General features: G+C 38.7%; 1 protein-coding gene across 5 annotated transcripts; it reads left to right on the top strand.

The window, feature by feature from the left end:
* Window positions 1-1,141: 1,141 nt before the first annotated feature.
* Window positions 1,142-19,527, top strand: LOC307167537 (NACHT, LRR and PYD domains-containing protein 3-like). Of its 5 annotated transcripts, none has more exons than XM_079886710.1 (13): window positions 1,143-1,242; window positions 2,221-2,299; window positions 2,459-2,575; window positions 3,765-3,869; window positions 7,031-7,147; window positions 7,607-7,720; window positions 7,862-9,667; window positions 11,289-11,462; window positions 11,666-11,836; window positions 12,990-13,154; window positions 14,807-14,980; window positions 15,367-15,537; window positions 18,219-19,527. In XM_079886710.1, the coding sequence occupies exons 2-13, from the start codon at window positions 2,250-2,252 to the stop codon at window positions 18,385-18,387; spliced, it is 3,333 nt and encodes a 1,110-aa protein (XP_079742836.1). In that variant the 5' UTR covers window positions 1,143-1,242; window positions 2,221-2,249; the 3' UTR covers window positions 18,388-19,527. The 5 variants fall into 5 exon arrangements, with proteins under 5 accessions (XP_079742839.1, XP_079742836.1, XP_079742837.1 ...); XM_079886711.1 differs by having other exon boundaries at window positions 1,148-1,242; window positions 2,226-2,299; XM_079886709.1 differs by having other exon boundaries at window positions 1,167-1,255.
* Window positions 19,528-20,709: the final 1,182 nt, after the last annotated feature.

Here is a 20,709-nt window from a genome sequence, read left to right on the forward strand (position 1 = left end):
AAACGATACCTACCTTTTGACTCTCCTTGCTATAGTTTTGGAGTTATTATGATTATATAATTTTTATATAGTTTGGAGCAAAATTTGCTGTTTCAGTCTTACCAGTTCATTTCTCTGTGTGTGTGTGTGTGTGTGTGTTTGTGTGTGTGTGTGTGTGTGGGGGGGGGGGTGTCTTATTTGCACTCTTGATGTTTTAGAGTGTCACCCCTTCATTGCTGTACACTTTTTTTCAGCACAGTGGCTGATCTGTAGCTTGTACCACCAAAAGTTTCTCTGAGTTTTCCTATTTTTTCGTATTTCCCATTCATTTCCTATGTCGCCCGTTTTTGACCGGGAGGAAGCTAAGTGTGACTTTTTTTTTTTACGACCCTTTAACATATCAGAATCATCTCCTTGATTTTTTTGTGTGTTCATATAGGTAATACAACAAAAGTCACCAAGTTTCACCCCCATCCGATGAAGCAAAAAAAAAATTAAACATTTCGAAACGTTCAAGTTTTCGGTCGTTTTCGGACGAAGAAGCCCAGAGGGTTAAAGTGTTAAAATCAGGGAAAATCCTGCCTTCATCATCACATCAGGCATTTAATAAAGCCAAAAAGGTTTCCAAAAAGGTTTCTATTTTAAGAGAAATTATAGTTTGAAGACAAATCATTTTAGTGATAGAAGAGTTGGCAATAGTGAGAGTTCAGAAATCAAATCAGAAATGTCAAAAAACATGAGATAAGTTTATTAGGTGTCATTACAAAATCAAAGTCGGAGACTCTAGGTTTTAGACGATCTTGCAAATATATAGCCTAATAACTCGAGGATATGAGAGAAAACCAGAAAACACATCAATTTAGAAGGGATTAGATTGGATAACTGGCAAACTCACGTTGATATACTTTTAGCTAATCAGATATACGCCTGAGATACAGTATACACTCACATCATTAATATTCATATGCCAAGCCTCATTCGCTCTTTTTATGGAGATGTAATATAATAGCCTATACCGTACATTGTCATTCCCAAAGGTGTGTAGGCTATTTACGCGAGGCTTTAATACAGATTTAGTTTCATACAAATCTACTCAAACACTTGACTGATAAAACAAATAAACAAACAAAACAAAAAGCCCCCTGCTGAAAATGGTTTCTTCCATGTTGACAAAACCACTGATCATCAGTTTGAAGTGAAAGTAAAAATTACAGGAGCCATTTAATATTGGAGAAACTGTGTCACGCTGCCATAGCGCAAAATGTGAGTATCAAAGGTAATTAATACACAGCTTGCGTGACACCACTTGTAAAATGTTGTAAACCTGTGTCAAATAAAATCGATCGCGAAAGCAACTGTTGGTCGAGAGCCACGTAGGCCTACGTGTTATTTCAACTTCAAGTAAAACTACAGCCTACGATTTTTCGCTTATTGTTGTACTGTTTGGACTATTATTATTATTAATCAATCACCTCTATTTTCTTCTTCGTCGATCGTATAGCCTATTGACGCGTAATAATCTCGTCTAATCCATTCCCCTGACTGTAAACGCGCTTATGTTTGGGCTGAATATTCATATCCTTACCTAACTCAAAGCGAATGAAATGTAGGCTAATCATAATGTGGAACCGATACTGCAGTTCCTTACAAAGTAAAAAAGAAATAGACTATAAACCCATGTAGGCTAAACCCAGGTAAACCACCCAAATAAATCCATGTATGTAACGCTACAAAAAAATACAGCGATACAATCATATTTAAGAAGAAAGTAATAGACAGCAATTGTTTATTCTGTTTCAATGACAGTTTGCCGATTTATTGTAGACGAACAGTTGTTTTGTAGTAGCCTAAACGAGGGTGGGTGTGACTGTTTATCAAGGTTCAGCAAAAAGGATCATACCAAGTAAATCGTAGTGGTAGGGGAGCAACTAACTAGTCCTCTGCCTCTAATAGGAAAATAAATATTAGGCATATAACTACATGCACAGGAAATTGTAAAAAACTACTCGTGAGCATCTTTGCTCGGTCCAAGTAGCCTACTACAGTTAGGTATTTCAAATCTATTGACTACCAGTAATAAATGAACATATTTTTACTTAATTAGCTATTTTACCCACGCCTTCTGTATTTCGTGTTTATGAAAAAAACATGATGTAGGCTACTTTAATGTAGTTAAATTTCTAGTTTAATTACTGTGGTAGAGTTTATTGTGTCTGAATCAGTGTTTCTGTTTCTGAGGAGATCAGACGAATGCACCAGTGGAGGACAGAATGAGTCATGGACAAAAAATTAAAGATGGAAACTTTTCTCCAGGATGCAGGTACTCTCATTTAAAGAAAACAAGAAATCAGAATTAACCATTTTTACATTATTAATACACTTTTACTGTTTCTATTGTGAAAGACTCAGCAGTGGACATCATCAAAATAAAAAGTTGCTTTGCTGATGTCACCAAGCCTTCTTGTTTGCTGTATTACAGTTCAGTCCAGCTTGAGAGATCAGATTCTCCAGAGGCCAGCTGTGTGTCCATGAAGAGTGACTGGTCAATGGATCATCCACCCGAACTTAAGGATGGAGAGACACGGCCGAATTTAAGGTGGAACCTTTTTTTTTCTTCACTGATTTTGGGGCAACATGTGAAATTTTGGAAATTGGTTTAAATGTGATTGGTTAAAGGGGGGGTGAAATGCTCATTTTCACTCAATCTCCTGTTAATCTTGAGTACCTTTTTAATAGAGTATTAATAGAGTAATTAATAGAGTAATATTGCATCCTTCATATCTCCAAAAAGTATTTTGTTTTATTAAATTTTTAACATAAAGATAGGCTGTACCGAGTCTTTCCGGAAAAAAACGAGCGGCTGGAGGCGGGCCCTGTGGGCGAAGCTTAGCTGTGCTAACGCGCCAAGCTAGTGACAACACACAGAGACATTTGTTCAACAAACAGTTTTACTCACCGTCCGGTTCCAACGCACGACCGCGAACCTTTATCATTGTGACTGCTCGATCCTTAAGCATTAGACGATCTGCAAATCCGTAGATCTGGGCTTTGTTTATAAAACAATCATCGTCGAAATGCAGGGAACAAAAGTCTTACACAACTCCGTTTATGCTCAGGAAAACAAACTGCCACGGGTTCCTTAACGCTGGGTTCTTTGGGAATCTGTGCAGGGTTGTCTTGCCCTGGCAACCAAAAACACACTTCTTTGGTGACATTGACTTCCCAAAAGCCGGGCAGAGCGCTTTGATGGCGAACTGCTTTCACTCTCTTGCTCTGGTCTACGAGTGCGCGCGCGGCCGCGATCTTACCGGAGAAGTGCCCTTAGGACCCATATAAGGAAATTCCGCCCTATCTTACGTAAGACAGAGCCATACTCGAAAAAAACTTTCCGAAACTTGTGACAAACCGGAAGGAGTATTTTTGGAACAAAAATACTCCTTCAAACGTACAACTTAGTTTTTGAAACTTTGTCCATGTTTAGCATGGGAATCCAACTCTTTACCAGTGTAAAAAACTCAGTATGCATGAAATAGCATTTCACCTCCCCTTTAAACAGAACTGAGATTACTGCACTGCAATTAGTTACTGAAAGTATTATCAAATTACCCACAATAATTAACAAACATACAGTGGGTGAATAATATATGTAACTTGAAACTTCATAACTTTCCAATTCTGTGACGTTCTGCAGGAGCAGATTCCACGTGGACCTGCTCATGGGTTCTCATCATAAAGGATGAATACAGTAATTCAAAGATTTAAATATAACCTCAGCTCTGTTACAGTTCAGTCCAGCAGAAGAGATCAGATTCACCAGAGGCCAGCTGTGTGTCCATGAACAGTAACTGGTCTATGGATCATCCACCAGAAATGAAGGCTGGAGACAGAAGGTACACAATTAGCCTTTCGCCGAGCCCCGCCCCCCTTAGTTACTGTTGCTACGTCCGACAAACAAATGGTCAAACACGACCAGCGCGACACATTGCCATGACGGGAAGAGGTATACCCGTGCGTGTCAGTGACCTTTTTTGGAGCAATACCTCCGCGATATCCTCCAGATCGAGGCAAAAGGGGTTACAGTATGCAGTGGAGGGATATATTCAAAATATAAAAATACGCAATGAAGGAGACACGACTACTATCGAGGCTAATGCTTACCGGTCACAAGCGAAATCTGAGAAACTCCATGACAATCGCAAAAGAATCTCTAATACCCACGCAATCGACAAACACACTTGCAGACGGCATCTTGGAAGTTTGTGATCAACCAACATCCGTAGGCATCGTAGACCTCTTCTTCTGTCTTGATTTTCTCTGATTTGTTGCAGACAATCGCAGTTATCTGAGCTGTTAGCTATATTTTGCTAATTTTTATTAGAAAATATGATTTTAATTTTTTTGTTCCAGTTCAGCCCTGCTAACGTTATGTGCTTTGTTCTTGGGGAAGGGAAAAACTAACGTTAGGGTTGCCAAATGTCCCGTATTTTGGGCAAAATTTATTTGTCATAATTAATAATGCATAATTTATATCTCCCTTGTCCTGTTTTTTTTACTGCAAAGCTGATCTAACCACTGACTGATACAGCAGCAGTGCTGATCACGACACCTGTTATCATCCTATCAATAATAATAATATATAATATATTATGATATAATATATCATTATTTAGGGACAAAGAAATCATTGTTTGATTTACCGCTCCGAGCGTCCCGTTTCAATGTCAGCATTTTGATTTCGGCAAATCAGTTTAGGCGAATGCAAACAACGTGATTATTGATTCCAACATCCACCCACGCAAGAAAACGTGCAACCTACCTGAGTGAATAATACGCTGATGTAAGGACCACCCATTGGCCCAATGACGGAATCCAACGGCCTGGCGAAGGTTTAAAGCGTGTATGTCTTTTCAGCGCTCCAGTGAAGTTCACTTAATTTATTGGAATTTAGTTTTAGTATTACTTCAGCTCTACGCTTAATCTGACTCCAATTTCAAATGATAATCAAATTTAGATCGTATTTCTGATTAGAAAATAATCATAAATATTGATTATGAATTAATTTAGATCTTTGATTATTCGGATTATCCCATACTTTCAATATTCGTTCATTACGGACCTAGTGTCGCTTTGAGACGTCACGTCGCGACTGCGCGCTCACGATCACAAACTAGCCAGTCCTGAAATAGTCAGAGGGTGCAGTGCAAGTATTTTACCCTATGCAGTCGCGCACTACAGACCCATAGGTGTAATTTTTTATAATATTTGCAGCGTACAACATGCTAAGTCAGGAGATAGTCAGAAATCAGAAGGTTTTTCTAAGATGTGCCCCATGGTCCATTCAAAGTGCCTTCAGTTTGATCTATCCTGGACAAAGATTTGCGGAAACACCAGACTACACATTAATCTACTAAAATGAATGATTTCTAAAACTTCAGAATAATTCAAAATGTAACATTTATTTGTCAGGTAAAAATGTATCATGCCAATTACAGAAGTAAATGATTAAAAGCCAATTCAGAAAATACATAACATCATTTACTCAAAGATGTCTCTAAAAGTAAGTAATGTTTCCCTGACAAAGACACAGTAATGTGTCAGGGCTTTCCCACAGGAAAGCACTGAAACATCACTATGGGGGATGATCCTGGTAAAGAGTCCCAAAGTGTGTTCTATTCCCTCGCCTTAAATACCAGACCAGAACAAAAGGGGTTAAACAAATGTTGTTTAGAGTTGGTTGGGCCAATCCATGTACCCCAGGGGGGTAGCACCTGGTTTCTTGAGATATCGTAAAGAGATATCAGCCAGAGAGGAGATACAGGATTCTCCTGAGTTCTCAATCTTTCTCATTAAACCAATGACTGCAATGAAATTAAGACCATTTTACCAATCGCACTGTGCCCTTTAAAATGACACCAAACATGAAAAGGAAAAACAACATATTCACAAGATACACCATATGTGTTATATAGACATTCTTAATGAACTTTCAGTGCCTTGAGGAAGGAGAGGGGGGATGAGTTGAAGTCAAACAAGGGGACAAGGAGATAAGTTTGGGCAGGACAGGGTTCTGTGCTCTGTCTTTGCTATCTGCTGTCCAGGGTGCATTTTATGGCTTTATTGCAGGGTGCGTTTTGTTTTAGCAGGAAAATCAGTTCTTACACTGATTTAGGTACTGCTCAATAAATATTTCTGATTGTTATCAATGTAGAAAACTGTTTTTGTTTTTTTTCAGGATTCTTTGATGAATAGAAAGTTTCAGAGTTTTCTGAAATAGAAAGCTTTTCTAACGTTATAAATGTCTATACTGTCACTTTTGATCAATTGAATGCATCCTTGCCTATTACTTTTCTTAATTTCTTAAAAAATCTTACTGACCCCAAATTACTTTTACCAGTTCTTTGTGGCAAGCTTTATGCCTGCGGTCTTGCGCTTGAGTGCGGCTATATTACGTAAACGCTCATTATCCTGTAGGCTATATAGCCTATGTAAGTAATTCAATTAATATAAAGGGGCGATTTGTCCACTAATGGCTTAAATGAATAACTATAGTCGACTAGAAAATGTTTTTTGTCGGAGGCAGGCCTTATTCCACATATTTACAAACGCCGCGTGGGCGGAGAATGTTTGTCGGACCTGCTCACATAGTAACGGTTGCTATGATGTGTGATTGGACAATGGCCGTTTTGGGGGAGGGGCCGGTGAAAGGTCAATTGCTTATAGGATTACCATGACCTCTCATGGTCTCTCCTGGTTTCTTAATGGTACTATAAAATGGCAGCAACATTAATATGAAAAAGCCCTCCAACATTCAATAAATGGTTAGCATTTTGGAAATGGGTTTAAATGTGGTGTTAAACAGAACTGAGAGTACTGCACTCTAATTAGTAACTGAAAGTGTAAACAAACATGCAGCAGGTGGGTAATAAGTAAAACTTCCAATAATGTCCAGTTCTGCTGATATTTATGGATGCAGATTCCATGTGTACCTTCTCATAATAAAGGATGAATATAGTAATTCAAAGATTTTAATGTAACCTCTGTTCTGTTACAGATCAGTCCAGCAGAAGAGATCAGATTCACCAGAGGCCAGCTGTTTGTCCATGACGAGTGACTGGTCTATGGATCATCCACCAGAAATGAAGGGTGGAGATAGAAGGCAGAGTCTCAGGTACACAGTTGCTAATTATCTGGTGGTCGCTCCTGGGCTGTGTTTCTCAAAGTCATTGTGAGCTAAGGTGATTGTAGAGTCCATTGGTGGCAATGGATCTACAATCTACTTAGATTTACAATGCTTTTTGGAAGTGCAGCCCTGGTCTCTTTATGGTTTTATAAAATGACTGCACCAGTAATATGACCCCCTTACCAATATTCAATAAATGTTCGTATCTAATAATAATAATAATTTATGTGATCTTATTTCCATCAAGTAATCTAGTTCATTAGCCTCACTGTATCAGCGTTTTTGGCCACCAAACTACATAGCAGTTGGGAACATTAATATAGAATGGATGCATGTGTGTGTTTATCAGCATTTTGTCAACACTCAAGTGTTTAATAGAACTATTCAATTAGTAACAGAATTCATTGTCAAAGTATCTGATTATTTATCTACTTCTTGCTGTTTAAGGCGAATACTGCGACCCAGACCAGATGTCACAGAACCTGTCTGTATGAAAATGAAATATGACGAGTCTTTGAATCAACAACAAGACTTTAATGAAAGCACTTATCCTGGCATCAGGTAAAATACATGGTTTTGATGCTGCAAAGATTCATCATATAGTCTATAATCAATGATATGATAAATAATTGAAAGTCTTCCCTTGATTAGATGTCTGCTGTTTTTTTTACTCACGTAAAAATGTGCACTTTAATTTTACAGCCATGAAGTCCTCAACACATTTAGATCAAGTCTGAGGAAGAAGTTTGAGTGTCTGTATGAGGGAACAGCACAGCAGGGAAACCCAACACTCCTGAATGAGATTTACACAGAGCTCTACATCACAGAGAGTGAGAGTGGAGAGATCAGTCATGAACATGAGCTGAGACAGATTGAGACACAATCCAGGAGAGCAGCAACAGAGGACACACCGATCAAATGCAATGACATCTTTAGACCTTTACCTGGACAAGACAAACCCATCAGAACTGTGCTGACAAAGGGAGTCGCTGGCATTGGAAAAACAGTCTCTGTGCAGAAGTTCATCCTGGACTGGGCTGAAGAGAAAGAGAATCAGGACGTCCAGCTCATATTTCCACTTCCTTTCAGAGAGATCAATCTGATGAAGGACAAAACACTCAGTCTTTCAGACATTCTTCATGTCTTTTTCCCTGAAACAAAAGAAATGGAAATATCCAGTGACAAATATAAAGTGTTGTTCATCTTTGATGGTCTGGATGAGTGTCGTCTGTCTCTGGATTTTCAGAGCGATGTGAGGTTGTGGGATGTAAGTGAATCAGCCTCAGTGGACGTGCTGCTGACGAACCTCATTGTGGGGAATCTGCTTCCCTCTGCTCTCATCTGGATCACCTCCAGACCAGCAGCAGCCGATCTCGTCCCCTCTGAGTGTGTCCATCGAGTGACAGAGGTACGAGGCTTCAATGATCCACAGAAGGAGGAATACTTCAGGAAGAGAATCAGTGATCAGAGTCTGGCCGACAGGATCATCTCACACCTGAAGTCATCAAGAAGCCTATTCATCATGTGCCACATCCCAGTGTTCTGCTGGATCTCAGCCGCTGTTCTGGAGAAGATGTTGAGTGAAGCAGAGAGAGGAGAGATTCCCAAGACTCTCACTCAGATGTACACACACTTCCTGATGGCACAGATTAGCATCAAACATGAGAAGGACTATGAGAAGAACGTGACAGATGAAGACATGATCCTCAAACTGGGGAAACTGGCTTTTCAGCAGCTTGTGAAAGGCAATGTGATCTTCTATGAGGAAGACCTGAGAGAGTGTGGCATTGATGTGACCGAAGCATCAGTTTACTCAGGATTGTGCACTCAGATCTTCAGAGAGGAGTTTGGCTGGTATCAGGGGAAAGTCTTCTGCTTTGTTCATCTGAGTGTTCAGGAACATCTAGCGGCTCTATATGTGCACCTCTCCTTCACAAAATACGGAATAGATGCATTTAACCAAAGACATAATTTTTCTTACCGGTATCGAAGAGCTATCAATGATGAATTTTACCAGTTATGTACCCATTCATTATCTGAGCTGCATCAGAGAGCTGTGTATGAGGCTCTGCAGAGTAAAAATGGACACCTGGACCTTTTCCTTCGTTTTCTCTTGGGTCTGTCATTGGAGTCTCATCAGACTCTCTTACGGGGTCTAAAGATACAGACAGAAGGTTTCCACAACAATCAGAACAATCAGGAAACTGTTCAATATATCACTAAGAGGATCAGGATGTGTCCCTCTCCAGAGAAATCTATCAATCTTTTCCACTGTTTAAACGAACTGGGTGACTATTCACTCATGGAGGAAATCCACCACTATCTTAAATCCGGTAAAATAAAAGAAATTGATCTCTCCCTTTCTCAGTGGTCAGCTCTGGTTTTTGTGTTGCTGACCTCAGAGCAGATGGATGTGTTTTGTCTAAGTAGATATACAGGATCAAACATTACTCCAGATAAAGCTCTTCAGATGCTGCTACGTGTGGTCGAAGCATCAAGATCAGCTCAGTAAGTAACCCTGGGAAGAATCATTGCAGTTCAATGACCAATGTTTAACAACACCATCACAGTACCAGATGTGAGCTCTTGATGAAACACTGAGATTACATTAAGATTGAACATGTTCTGGTATAGGTGTCATTCTTTTGTATATGTATGTATGCCACTGAAATTATGCTTCTACATAGATACAATATTGCTGAAATGTTATATATTAGGTTTTTGTGCATTTTGTGCTTTTGTAAAATAGTAAAATACATGGGTGTTTCTTCATCTGTGGGCACATCTATGTCCCAGGGGTCTATTTAAAAAAAAATCAATAAAAATTTAACAGGTTTTGGAAATGTTTTACCATGTATTTAGTTTTTAGTTTTTTTATTGTACCCTCGTCCCAGACCCAGACTTTAATTTTTTTTTAAATATATTTTAGTCTAAACAGTGTTAAACCGTTTAAATATTTATTGTGTGAAAATAATTGATAATTTTTTTCCAAAAATTATTTCTATGCCACCATGTTTCCATCATTTCCACCACAATGAACAGAAGTTATTTAGTTTAATTATTTAGTTTCTTGTTACCAAAGACACAACAGTTTCCATAAAGAGCTGTGATGTGTGAAGATATTTCCAATAAAGCTTGGTTTGTCACGGAACTCGAACCATGCTGGTAGAACACGTGTAGTGCACGTTTGAGGTTCCTCAAGAACCAATGAGGGTCTTTCTCGTGTTACTCATCACGTTTGAGGTTCCTCAAGAACCAATGAGGGTCATTTTTGTGTTACGCATCACGTTTGAGGTTCCTCAAGAACCAATGAGGTTCATTCTCGTGTTACTCATCACGTTTGAGGTTCCTCAAGAACCAATGAGGGTCATTCTCGTGTAACGCATCACGTTTGAGGATCCTCAAGAACCAATGAGGGTCATTCTCGTGTAACGCATCACGTTTGAGGTTCCTCAAGAACCAATGAGGGTCATTCTCGTGTTACGCATCACATTTGAGCTTCAGAAAGAACCAATGAGGGTCATTCTCGTGTTACGCATCACGTTTGAGCTTCCTCAAGAAAAGTGCACTACACGTGTTCTACCAGCATGGCTTGAATTGTTATCGTTCTGTGACGAACCAAGCTTTATTGGAAATATCTTCACACAGCTCTTTATGGAAACTGTTGTGTCCTTGGTAACAGAGAACGGTTTGGCCCGATGGTGAAAAAACAGCTATTGTAGTAAATATAATTTCTGTGCAAATTAGTTTTGTCCTTTCCATTTCTTATCAAGCTTTAATTTCATTAAAATATGGAAATGTGAAAATTATTATTTCATTGTTTAATGGAGTGTTTTTAGTGAAATAAGGGGTCAGCCAAATTATTTCAATTTTATTCACTTCATTTCTATTACAGAATGCTATTATACACGATACATAATTTGAGATGTGGTGGAAATGAAATTACACTGTGATTACTCTATTTCCATTGTCTTAAAGTCAACCAAAAGTGCCATTAGTCAAAGAAACACCCATATATTTAAAGGTCACACTGATTTGTGAGGTTTAGTGATTAGTTGTTCTGCAAAGAGCATTTACAGAACAATTCTAGTTTATTGTGGTTAAAATGTGTCAACTTTCATTTTATCAGGCTTGATGACCGTAATTTAACAGAGATAAGCTTCACTCATCTGGCTTCAGTGCTCAGTTCAAAATCTTCGTGTCTGAGAGATCTGGATCTGTCTGGGAATTATCTGGGAGATTATGGAGTAGAGCTGTTTTGTGCTGGACTAAAGAATCCACACTGTAAACTGGAGAAACTAGAGTAAGAGTCTCACACTTACTTTCGAACCAGTAATTTTTACCATATTTTACCTTTAATTACAGTGCAGCCTGACATGTTCTTTTGAAAGTCTCATTCCACGCAGAAGTTTTTATTCGGCTCTAGAGGCAATTTACTGTACATTTTAAGGCTTTCTTTTAAATTAACTTTTCTTATGGAAGTTTATATGTCATCTTTGTTTGCAGGTTGATGTGTTGTGGTGTCACAGGTGAAGGTTGTGCTACTCTGGCTTCAGCTTTGAGATCAAACCCCTCACACTTGAGAGAACTCAGTCTGGAGTGGAATAAACTGGGGAAAGGCGTGGAGCTGCTCACTGATCTTCAGAGGAATCCATACTATAAACTTGAGACACTGAGGTAAGACCATGCATCTTTCTAACCTGTTTTTTCTTGTGTCTGTAATTTAGTGACAATTGAATATCTGTCTATGTTAAAAAAAAATCTTATTTTTGTTTGGATTTAGTGCCTTATCAGTGTATTTATCCTTAACCTAAACCTTTTTTTAAAGATACATTTTTACAAAAAGACAACAGCAGGTTCAGATCCATCTTCAGTGCCCATACCATCCTTTGGTGTTGTTGGTTTGTTGTTAGGTGAACGTTTGTTCCTGGTTTAAATAGCTCCATAGAAGTCCATTGTTTCTATTCCAAATTTTGAGGGATTTTTATGATTTTAATATGTTCCTTGATGTTCACTTATAATGTTAATAAAGTTTTTTTTCAACAAAAAACAAATATATATGCTGAAAAAACGGCTCAGTTAACATCCATTGTTATGATTGGCTAACATCATTGCATGGTAAATGGTATCAACGGCCACTCGTTATTGCATGTGATTGTTTTGAAAAAAACCAAAACATATAAAACCATCCTTTACGTACAGAGTATTATGAAAGCTCTCCAATACACTCTGCCTCATTAACAAAACAATCTGCAGTCAAATGCTCCGAACAAACATATAATGCCGGTGGGCGTGGCCTATGGTGCGATGATGTATGACTTTTCATCAATGTCTAGCTCTGGAGGCAGTCATATTCAAATGTATTTGCCTGTGTGACATCACAGATCCCACAATATTCAAACGAAACATTTTTGGAGCTTGATTAAATGAATGATTTGTTTATAATGAGGAGGACGTTTTAAGCTATGAAACTTGCAGGATGTTTTAATGATACAAAGACATTTTATATGTCAAAAGATCAAGGCAAATTTGATTCTCATGTCATGACCCCTTTAATGCTGGATATTTTTGTTTGGTCTTTAGATTTAACCAACAAAACATTTTGATGAGTCAAAGTCCTGATATGCTCAGAAAGCAAAATGAGATGAATTCAATCGCTTGTGGCCAACAGGGGGCCCCCTAAATCCCATTGTGTAGTAAACACCACTACTTTTAATGTGTCGTGAATTCAAGCGTCACCCAAGGAGCGAGAAGTGTGGGATTTGTTCTGCATATATTGTTTTGAATATTAACTTTCCAGAGAAAATATTTGTCATTGTTCTCTTCACAGGTTGAATGATATGGATGTCACAGCTGAAGGTTGTGCTGCTCTGGCTTCAGCTCTGAGATCAAAGCCCTCACACCTGAATCTGTGTGAGTGTAATCTGGGGACATCAGGCATCAAGCTTCTGTCTGCTGTACTCGAAAATCCTGACTGTAAAGTGAAAACACTGGAGTAAGATCATTTCTCTCAAAGTCATCCAGGATCTGGTGTTTAGACATTATTCAATAGTGACTGAAGCATAGGTTTCTCTCAGGTGTGAGGGGTTTTAGTCAAAACAGGATTGGGGGCATTTTAACTCACATCCATTTTCACCTCAAGATCAAAAGCACATTTCTAATGGGCTGTAATTTTCCTATTATTTTAAGTAATTCTATCACCAGGGTTAGGAAGGTTAACATACCCCTCCTGACTTGAATCATTAATATTAATTAGGGGAAGTGAATGTGGAGTCAATGCGGAATTAAAGCATTGTGGGGATAATAGTTCCGAGCACTGACTATTTCCACCGCTAAAACCCATTCACTAGCAAGGACCACGCCACAACTGCACGGAATTAGCTATTAGCTTTGTGGATGAATAAGGGTCGAAGGAAATGGGGAAAGATGTAAACGACGGATCTCCGTCTGGCTGATCAGGGAGTCTGACCCGGGAGACTCAGAGTGGGGGCTTCGTCTCGGTAGGCAGTAAGCTGAGTTACTTGAAGACCCCCCTGGATGCAGCCTGTGGAATTAAAATTGAGATGTTAGAGATTGGAGGAGGGAGGATTGGGGTCGGGGGGAAGTGGGATGAATGGATGAGTTGGAAGGGGTCGAGTTAGAGGTTGAGGGGGGGGGGCTGGGGTCGGGGGGAAGAGGGATGGATGGATGAGTTGGAAGGGGAAGGGTGGGTGGGGTCGAGCGCTAGAGGTGGAAGGGTAGGGGTGGGTGGGGTTCGAAAAAACTGAGACGAACGGTGTGGTGAAGGTGGGTTCCGTGTATATATACAGACGGGGAGAGAGAGCTGATTAGTTGAGGCGTGGTCCTGCTCCCGAACTTCAATTAACTTGTTAACTACATTTAATTTCAGTGTTTCCCAAGCGCATTCGCTGGTAATTTGATGAAATTACTGCATTTTTTTACATTTTATCGCTTTGGCTGAGCTCACATGCATCTATATAATAGTGGTATTTTTTATGAGGCCAGATTAGTTAATGTTTATCTTTAATTGAAGTAATTGGCTTTCGTCAAAATTTTTGTCAAGTTTCTTAAGCTACCCTGAATGAGTTTCTTTGAAGACTGCCCAATCAATGAAAAACTTATCTACCTTCTCCCAGGATATATTATATAATAAAATGTTTTGTTGAGAGCAATTAGTTGCCAAGTCACCTTTAAGCCACCTTTATTTTTATAGCGATTTATACAGTACAGATTGTTTCAAAGCAGCAACATTATGCGTTAATATTTACTGAAAATTGCTGCAAATATAGTTGCTGCTGCTATCTGTCCCATTCAAGCAGGTTGACACCTTCGCACATGTCGCTGGTTTAAGCAATCACAAACTGATTATATTCATGAGCTAAGCCCCCTTAAATTGGCTGTACAGTAACATCCATATATAGTGCACAAAGCAATATATAGTTTTTAGGAAATAGAGACATATTATGTGCACTAATCCTTTGTAAAAATCATCACTAACATGGCATCATTTAAGTTTTAACAGTGTCTTCTCCCCATTATTGCCTGTTTCCTCTTCTGCTGTCAATAATAATTAAAGATTTTCTTTAGAAGGATTTTCTAAACATTTAAAGTCCAAAGAGCATTGAATTGTGTCATTGTTCTCTACAGACTCAGATATTGTGGCATCACAGATGAAGGTTGTGCTGCTCTGGCTTCAGCCCTGAGATCAAACCCTGAACACCTGAGAGAACTGGATCTGACATGGAATCATCTAGGAGATTCTGGTGTGACACTGCTCTCTGCTGGACTGGAGGATCCTCACTGTAAGCTGCAAAAATTGAAGTAAGACAATCAAATTATGTTAATATTAAATCAGAATCTTGGCTCAGGGCTGTTGCTAGATTACTTTTTTTTTTTTTTTTTTTTGAATGGGCCAAAAAAATTATAATTCAGCTTTGCATCACAGATATAAATTACATTTGAACATGTATTCAATTAGAGAACAATTAATTTAAAGAGTAATAATATTTCACAATATTACTGTTTTTACCATATTTTCACTTTGATCAAATAAATGCAGCCTTTTAAAAACCTGAGAGAGAAAAAAATAATTATTCCAAACATTTGACCAGTAGTGTTTATATTTTTACGCATGTAAATGAAAAATAAAACCAGGGACATAAATAATATGACTAAACTGATCCAAATAGTGTAATTGTTCTCTGCAGGTTGGAGCATTGTGCGATCACAGATGAAGGTTGTGCTGCCCTGGCTTCAGCTCTAAGATCAAACCCTGAACACCTGAGAGAACTGGATCTGTCTTGGAATGAACTAAAAGTTCCAGGGAAGCTGCTCTGTGTTACTCTTGAAGATCCTCACTGTAAACTGGAGAAACTGAGGTAATATTTCTCTGATGACCTGTGTAACCTTGTTTTGTATTTGAGGATACAGTCAAACACTGCATCTGAATTAGAATACTTCCCTAGTATGCCAAAAAAAAAAAAAAAAAAAACAGTAGTTGAAAAGTACCCAGATGACCTACTACTTCTGCCAAGATTCTGAAGTGCACATTTGATGGAAACTTTACTATCCCATGAGGCCATGGGAGAGAATTTATGAATGGCTGTAAAGCGACGTAATTGACGCTGGTAGGTTAAATGACAGTAACAACATGGCGGATGTAGTACATCCAAATTTCATTCATGTCACCCATATTTATACTATATAGAACCATACTTTTTTAACGATCACGAAGAAAGTTCAAATTCAAATGTAGTACCTACTCAGACAGTATGTAATTTCAGGCGCACCTACAGTTTTATTTGTATAGTGATTTTCACATGGCATATTGTTTCAAAGCAGCTAGAACTAGCAGGAGCCAGAAAACCCTCTGATGGGTATGCCAACATAAAGACAAGGAAGATGATTGTAGTCTTATCGTAGTGATATGTATGGTCAAAGTCCCTTTCAAAGAAAGTCTGTTCACTCTATGGACATTTTTGCAATGCCTCTGGGCGTCTAATTATGGCATCGAAGACCAAGTCATATTTACTCTTATAGGGGAATCCTTAAATCTTAAAAATCTGCTTGCCACACTCAAATTTAAATTACTTTACAGCGAGTATATTGGGCCTTTATGTTTTCTCCCATTTATAAGTAATGTGAGTTTACCAAAAGTCACAAAAGTCTTTGATATGGTTCATTTTGAACCAACTGAACCAACTTGTTTTGCAAACTGCAGAACTGTAGTCCATTACAGTAATCCTGTCATTATTACTAGCTTTTCTGCATTAGAAAACTAAAGGATCCAGAAAGAAAAGAAAAGAAATAAAAACTTAACCAAATCCACAGTTCTCATTTTGCTGGATCTGTCTGCTGCGTTGGACAAAGTTAACCACCAGATTCTCCTGTCAATCCTAAAGATGAAGGGCATCTCGGGAACTGCACTCCAACCATTCAAGTCTTACCTCTCAGGTAGGTTGTTCAGTGTCGTGGAGGGGTGAGGTGTCTAAGTCACAACATCTAGCTACTGGAGTGCCTCAGGGCTCAGTGCTTGGACCACTTCTCTTCTCCATCTACATTTCATCAGTAGGATCTGTCATTCAGAAACATAGGTTTTCCTATCACTGCTAAGCTGATGACACACAACTCTACTTCTCATTCCAACCAGAGGATACGACGGTTGCTGCTCACATCTCAGCCTGCCTGACAGACATTTCTTGCTGGATGAAGGACCACCACCTTCAACTAAACCTGGCGAAGACAGAGCTACTTGTGGTCTCGGCCAACCCAACACTACACAACTTCTCCATTCAGCTAAGTTCAACATCCATAACTCCATCAAGGTCAGCAGAAACCTTGGAGTTGTAATTGATGATCAATTGAACTTCACAGACCACATTGCTAGAACTGCCCAGCCCTGCAGATTTGCCTTACAACATTAGGAGGATCAGGGCCTTCCTATCGGAGCATGTTACACAACTCCTTGTCCAAGCGCTTGTTCTATCCAAGCTGGACTATTGTAATACTCTCTTTGCAGGCCTTCCAGCTTGCACTCTCAAACCTCTGCAACTGATCCAGAATGCTGCAGCAAGAGTGGTCTTGAACGAGCCGAAGAGAGCACATGTCACTCCTCGTCTCCTCACAAAATTGCACTGGTTGCCAATTGTCAGCATCAAATTCAAGGCACTGATGCTTGCCTGGAGTGCCATCCAGAAGCTTGCATTCTGCAGGTGAACGTCGTCTCGAGGGGGCCATCTCAAAGAGGCACAAAATCACTTTCACGGACCTTCACCTTGACTGTTCCCTGCCGGTGGAATGACCTGCCTTACTCAACCCGACCTAAGTCCGTAGCCATTTTCAAACGGCTGAGGCCACATCTTTTTCAGCAACACGTGATCCATTAATACTAACACTTTCTTTTCTCTTCTCTTCTACTCTATACAATTTTTTTATTTATAAAAAATAAATAAATACTGTTAGACTAAACTGGGAAGGGTCACAGCACTTGTATATTGTTGTCCTATTGTTAGTTTAACTGCTTCTATTGCTCTCCTCATTTGTAAGTCGCTTTGGATAAAAGCATCTGCTAAATGATTAAATGTAAATGTAGTTAAACCTTTCCTGAGTCCTTAACTTCATTATTCTGATTTGTGAAATCTTTCACGGTGCAGTTTCGGTCAGTTAACCCTTCCCTGAGTGCCTAACCCTTCAAGGGTTAACTGACCAAAACTGCACCGTGAAAGATTTCATTTATATTGATCAGTGGTTCAGACATTGTACGTGCTCATACCGGTAATCCTCATTCTTTGCTCACACACAGCATCATACTGGTAATGTACTGGTAATGTTTCAACTTCTCATACTGGTAAATTGCTAGAACAGATTTACTGATTTTTTTAAAAGGTCCTGTCCACACATGATTTCTTAAAAGTAATGTACCAGTGAAGACTATGTGTGAAAGGGGCTATTGTGATATCTGCTACACATTTGTGGTCATTCTTCGAAAAGTTAGTTTCTGCTCTTCTGATCTGCATGTTCTGGAGTAAGAGATTTAAGTGTGTGTCATTGTTCTCTACAGGTTGAGTTATTGTGGCGTCACAGATGAAGGTTTTGCTGCTCTGGCTTCAGCTCTGAGATCAAACCCTGAACACCTGAGAGAACTGGATCTGACTGGGAATAAACTAGGATTGCAGTTGCTTTCTGATCTAAAGAAAGACCCACGCTATAAGCTAGGGCTGCAACGATAAGTGCAATATAGTACAAATGCATATCCAAATCTCCAGGACAAAATGAATCCAACAATTTGTCTGAAAAAAATCTGGTTTAACTGAAAAATAAATGAGTCCAAATATGCATGTATTCTCAGTGGTAGATTTTTTTCAAGATTCAATTCTTGCTGTACCAAAATCATATTGAACGGTTACTACAAAACTGAGGTATTCCAAAGTGTGAATTTTGTGTACCGTTGCAGCCCTATTTTTTATAATCTGGGCATACTCCGTAATAAAAAAAAAAAAAAAAAAAAAACATTTTCATTTCAAACATGCAAATTTGCAATTTGTTTTAAATATATAAATGTCTGTATATTAATATTTTCACTATGTGAACGTGATAAACCGAGAGAATTGGTTTATTATAAACTTTTATATTATAAGTATTAAGCAAACTTAAAGTAAATACAATGTTTGCTTAGTGTTTCCAAATTAGATCTAATTTTGTGTATCAGAAATGATGTATCATTCGGCATGTGTCATTTTAATATTGTTAAGCTTTTAGATAGCAATGTTATCTATGATCAGCTGATGGTTAATGAGCTCTAATTTGAGTTCTTCCTGTGTCCTCGTAAACCAAATGGCTTAAATAACCTACTAAACTGTTTTTTTGGAAAATGTAAAAATGCAGAAGGTTTTCTGTGATGGGTAGGTTTAGGGGTAGGGTATACAGTTTGCACAGTAATAAAAAGCATTATGTCTATGGAAAGTCCCTGTAAACAACATATTCAAGTGTGTGTGTGTGTGTGTGTGTGTGTGTGTGTGTGTGTGTGTGTGTGTGTGTGTGTTACTTTTGTGTTCTGAATGAAAATGACAATGCATAATTTGAGATTCATACTTCCAGAAAAAAAGGTCAAGCATTACAGAATGCCTGTGATGCATGTATGGTCATTGTTGGTAAAGTGTTCATTAGTTCATAGGGTAAGAATTTGGAAAAACATCCACCTATGGGTAAATGAATAGTAAAAAAAATATACATATATTATTAAAGTGAACGGGATGGAACAGACATTATGTGTTAGATGTTCTTCACCAGCAGAGGGCCACATAGGCACTCTGTCAAATGTCTTTCAAACATCTTTGGTGTATGGTCACATTAAAACTGTCTTTACATCACCTTGCCTTCAGTTATTTTCTACTGCCTTTTAAATACATTTTATATATAGGTGTTACGTTGTCCCAAATCTAGACTTTCAATCGACAAAAGAATATGAAAATACATTTTTAAAAATATGCACTTAGACAAACTGATACATCTTAACAAATAACAAACACATTTGAATAAAATTAAAAGTTTGTATTTATTTTTTTATTTTATTTTTTTTATGAATGAATGGGTTTTATGCTGCCTTCATGTGCTATCGGAAATTTCTTAGTTCCCATTTTGGGGCTGGTTGCAAGACTAGTCTTACGAGTTAGTCATCAATTTTTTTTTTTCTTTAAGATTGTTCATTAAAAAACATAGATTGGCCTATTCTGATATCAAAAAGTAAGATTGACTGCCCCTTGACTAACTTCTAGTGGGTCATTCCAGATCTTATTGTTGTGTTCATGACGTTACTGTAAATAAAGCTGCGTATGCTTTCGAATCCCTCTCGCGGTACTCTGATGTCATACACCGACCGGTCTAAACACCGTCGCTTCAAGTCGAACACACCTTAAATCTGCAGTGGCCAGGTGGTACAGCAGCCACGTGGTACAAGTCATAGCTCTCAGAAAATTATTAGATTAAACATTGTAATTACAAGTTCAAAAAGCATGTGAAGGCTTTTTACAGTTCATAAGCGCTACGGTAATTATGACATGGCGTGAACGCACCTTAAAGGTGCTCTAAGTGATGTTGGGTTATGTCACTTCTTGTTGACGTTTAAAGTATTGTCAAACAAAACGGAGGCTAGCTCGACCCTCCCTCCTCCTCATCCCTTCCGTGCTTCCTGAAACAGTCATGAACGCCAGACTGGATTTACCCTGTCCAGCAAAAACAGAGCCACCTGAATGTCGGATTGGAAGCCCTTCTGCCGACGGAGTTCTCGCCACCTTTCGAAGGCTTGTAAATCCGATGTAAATTCGGGACTTTGTGCATTCCCTCTCCTTTTCCCTATTCTTTGTTATTTGTTCATCGGAACGTCGTCTCTTTAGTCGTGTGTCGGCCATATCAAAATTCTCAAGAATATACAATTTTAACATTAGTCGTTGTCGTTGTCTAGGACATCTCTCCTCTAGCTAACTTCCCTCTTCATGCTTCTCTCTCCTCCACTCCCCACACCCCCCTTCATGTGCACGTGCACTAACACCCCA

Source organism: Squalius cephalus (assembly GCF_949319135.1).
Source record: "Squalius cephalus genome assembly, chromosome: 11".
Taxonomy (NCBI): Eukaryota; Metazoa; Chordata; class Actinopteri; order Cypriniformes; family Leuciscidae; genus Squalius; species Squalius cephalus.

What these genes read in the sequence shown, in the direction of transcription:
- LOC307167537 (XM_079886710.1), top strand. Translation starts at nt 2,250, where the DNA reads ATGAGTCATGGACAAAAAATTAAAGATGGAAACTTTTCTCCAGGATGC. An exon ending in ATGAAGGCTGGAGACAGAAG is followed by an intron (nt 3,870 to 7,030) that starts GTACACAATTAG and finishes GTTCTGTTACAG; the next exon opens with ATCAGTCCAGCAGAAGAGAT. An exon ending in TGTAAAGTGAAAACACTGGA is followed by an intron (nt 13,155 to 14,806) that starts GTAAGATCATTT and finishes TGTTCTCTACAG; the next exon opens with ACTCAGATATTGTGGCATCA.